At 52.9% G+C, this 2,735-nt stretch overlaps 2 protein-coding genes across 3 annotated transcripts in view; both read right to left on the reverse strand.

Annotated features, from left to right (window-relative positions):
- Positions 1 to 73: 73 nt before the first annotated feature.
- Positions 74 to 2,735, reverse strand: part of NXF1 (nuclear RNA export factor 1) — a 15,559-nt gene continuing 12,897 nt past the window's right edge. For both annotated transcript variants that reach the window (XM_011993401.1, XM_011993400.1), the window contains 2 exons: positions 538 to 598; positions 74 to 415 (listed from right to left, as the gene is read on the reverse strand). In XM_011993401.1, the coding sequence (XP_011848791.1) occupies positions 377 to 415; positions 538 to 598 (100 nt within the window). In that variant the 3' untranslated portion in view covers positions 74 to 376. The remainder of the gene's footprint in view (positions 416 to 537; positions 599 to 2,735) is intronic.
- TMEM223 (transmembrane protein 223) lies at positions 1,239 to 2,734 on the reverse strand (the record flags this gene model as incomplete). The annotated part of the gene is made up of 2 exons (XM_011993566.1): positions 1,239 to 1,716; positions 2,440 to 2,734. Coding segments are annotated over 2 exons (588 nt in total), but the record flags the coding sequence as incomplete, so codon positions are not given.

Genomic DNA, 2,735 nt, shown 5'->3' on the forward strand with positions numbered 1-2,735 from the left:
CCCCCCGCTAGAGGGCCCGCCCTCCCGCTCAGGACTGGGAGGAGACAACCAATCCAGAACGCAGAACACAAAATACAACATCACTCTTTATATTAAAAAGTAAGGAGGTCCTGGGGTTAAGTACACAAAGCACCTAAATCCTTCGGGTAGTTTAGTGTCAGTTCTACAAAGTAAGCTTTGGCTTCCGGGCATCAGTGAGGCTCATTCTTCTGAAGGCTTCCAGGGCAGGCGAGGAGAGGGATCAGGCAGCCCTCCCTCCCTCGGTCACAGTCACGGGGCGGCCTAGGGCCAGACAGGAGGAGATGACAGACGACAACCAGACGGTAATATCCAAGGACTATTTACAGGGGAGGCTGCTTCTGGGGCATGACTACAATCACTTCATGAATGCCACTTCTGGGATCTCGCCCTTGGCCTGGAGAAAAATGAAGGTCAGTAGAGGCAGGCCTACCATCCCCACTCAGCAACCCCAGCTAACCTGACCTCCGGAAGGCCCAGAGATCCTAGTGTTTTTGCCACTGTATTTCCAGACCTTACCTTGAGATGAGTGAAGGCCTGGGCAGATCTGGTGTAGTCCCAGTTGTTGTCCTGAAGGCACCTGGAGTGGAAGAACAGGCAGCTCTGTAAGAACTCTGACCCCTAAATGCCAGTTGGAAGTCCATTCCATAAAAGCACCCAGGTTTGCCAACAAATATGTACATTTTTATACATCGTTGCACTATTTATACAAATGAGAAATTAGTGAAAGTGCAAATGTTCTACCAATGGCTTATCAAAGATAAGGAATATTAAATAGCTGTCAAGAAGTCCAAGATAGTTTTTACAGTGGTAGGGAAAGATGTTCATGGTGTAAGTAAAGAAACTAAGTTGCAGAACAGTATATGAAAAGGAACTTCCATTTGCCTTTAACGTTTTTTTTTTTTTTTGAGATGGAGTCTCACTGCCGCCCAGGCTGGAGTGCAATGGTGCGATCTTGGCTCACTGCAACCTCTGCCTCCCAGGTTCAAGTCATTCTCCTGCCTCAGTCTCCCGAGTAGCTGGGATTACAGGCGCCGCCACCATGCCCAGCTAATTTTTGTATTTTTAGTAGAGACAGATTTCACTATGTTAGCCAGGCTGATCTCGAACTCCTGACCTCGTGATCCGCCCACCTCGGCCTCCCAAAGTGCTGGGATTACAGGCATGAGCCACCGCGCCCGGCAACCTTTAAAAATTTTTTTTTTTTTTTTTTTTTTTTTTGTAAATACAGACAAGGTCTCGCTATGTTGCCCAGGCTGGTCTCAAACTCCTGGGCTCCAGCAGTCCTCCTGCCTTACCCTCCCAAAGTGCTGGGATTACAACAGGTGTGAACCAACACACCTGGCTCCCCAAGGTTCAGCTTTTATCCCCCTGTTGGAGAGGTGAGTGACTTGAGGTTGTTTCTTCACAAGCTCCGGTAGGCACCCACAGTATTGTCAAAGAGTTTTGTGTTAGGGAAGTGTCCAGCTTTGTCCAAGAGGAAATAGAAGCGTCGGCCTTTGACTTTCAGAGGCAGCATGGCAGGGACTTCATCTCGGTGGGCCATGCAAGATACCTGCTTCAAAGGAACTGTGAAATGGGCCCACAAGCCAAAAGGGGCATGAGTGGTGAGGGTCACCTGCTGCCCTCCAGCTCGAAGCACCACTGAGCGCACAGACCGGAGAGAGAAGAGAAGACCAGCACCGAGTACGAGGGCTCCTGCAGGAAGGGCAGAGATCGGGGTGAGGGGTTTTCACTGTACGTCTAAGTACCGACCTTTCCAGTGCCCTCTGAATAAGGAATCTTGGGGATGAAAGTAATATTTACTGAGCTTTTTTGAGACTGAGTTTCGCTGTGACGCTCAGGCTGGAGTGCAGTACTGAGCTCCTCTTATACACCACAATCCTGTTACTCCTCCCAACAACCTTAGACATCTGTTTCCATTTTAATGGGAGGACGAAGAGCTTTAAGGACCTTGCTCAAGGTCGCAGAGTGAAGGGCAGACCTCGGCCTAGACTATGACAGGGCACAGCACTCAGGGACACAAGTGACCGGAGTGCGACTGAGCCGGAGTGCAGTGGCGTGATCTCGGCTCACTGTAACCTCCGCCTCCCGGGTTCAATTGATTCTCCTGCCTCAGCCTCCCGCGTAGCTGGGACTACAGGCGCTTGCCACCACACTGAGCTAAATTTTTGTATTTTTAGTAGAGACGGGGTTTCATGGTGTTAGCCAGGATGGTCTCGAGGTCCTGACCTAGTGATCCGCCCGCCTCCAGCCTCCCAGCATATGAGCTACCACGCCCGGCCAGTGTTTCGAATTTCTGTAGGGTTAAGCCCGCCCACCACTCTTGTATAGGGAACCCCCAACTCTCCCTGCCTGTATAGGGAAGGTCGTGTCCCGCCACCCCACGTTGCCATAGTGGGAAGCCAGCCCACGTCTTACCGATGGCGCCGCAGCCGACGGCCAGACCATAGCGCCAGAGCGCGGAGCGCAGGTCGAAGGGGCCACGGTTTGGGACCTCCGCATCCAGAGGCTTCACCCGGACCGGGTGCCGGGACACGGCTACCACAGCCAGGGAGGCCCAGAAGACGCCCTGGCCCGCGCAGAACAGCCCGAGGATGGTGAAGAAGCGGCCCCGATCATGCTCAAAGAGCAACACATCCCGTTGCAGCAGCGTCGCGCCTTGCAGGGGCCGGCGCGTGGGCAGGGGTCGCAGCACAGTTAGCAGCCGCGTGGTC

Source organism: Mandrillus leucophaeus, unplaced genomic scaffold (genome assembly GCF_000951045.1).
Source record: "Mandrillus leucophaeus isolate KB7577 unplaced genomic scaffold, Mleu.le_1.0 Scaffold43, whole genome shotgun sequence".
Taxonomy (NCBI): Eukaryota; Metazoa; Chordata; class Mammalia; order Primates; family Cercopithecidae; genus Mandrillus; species Mandrillus leucophaeus.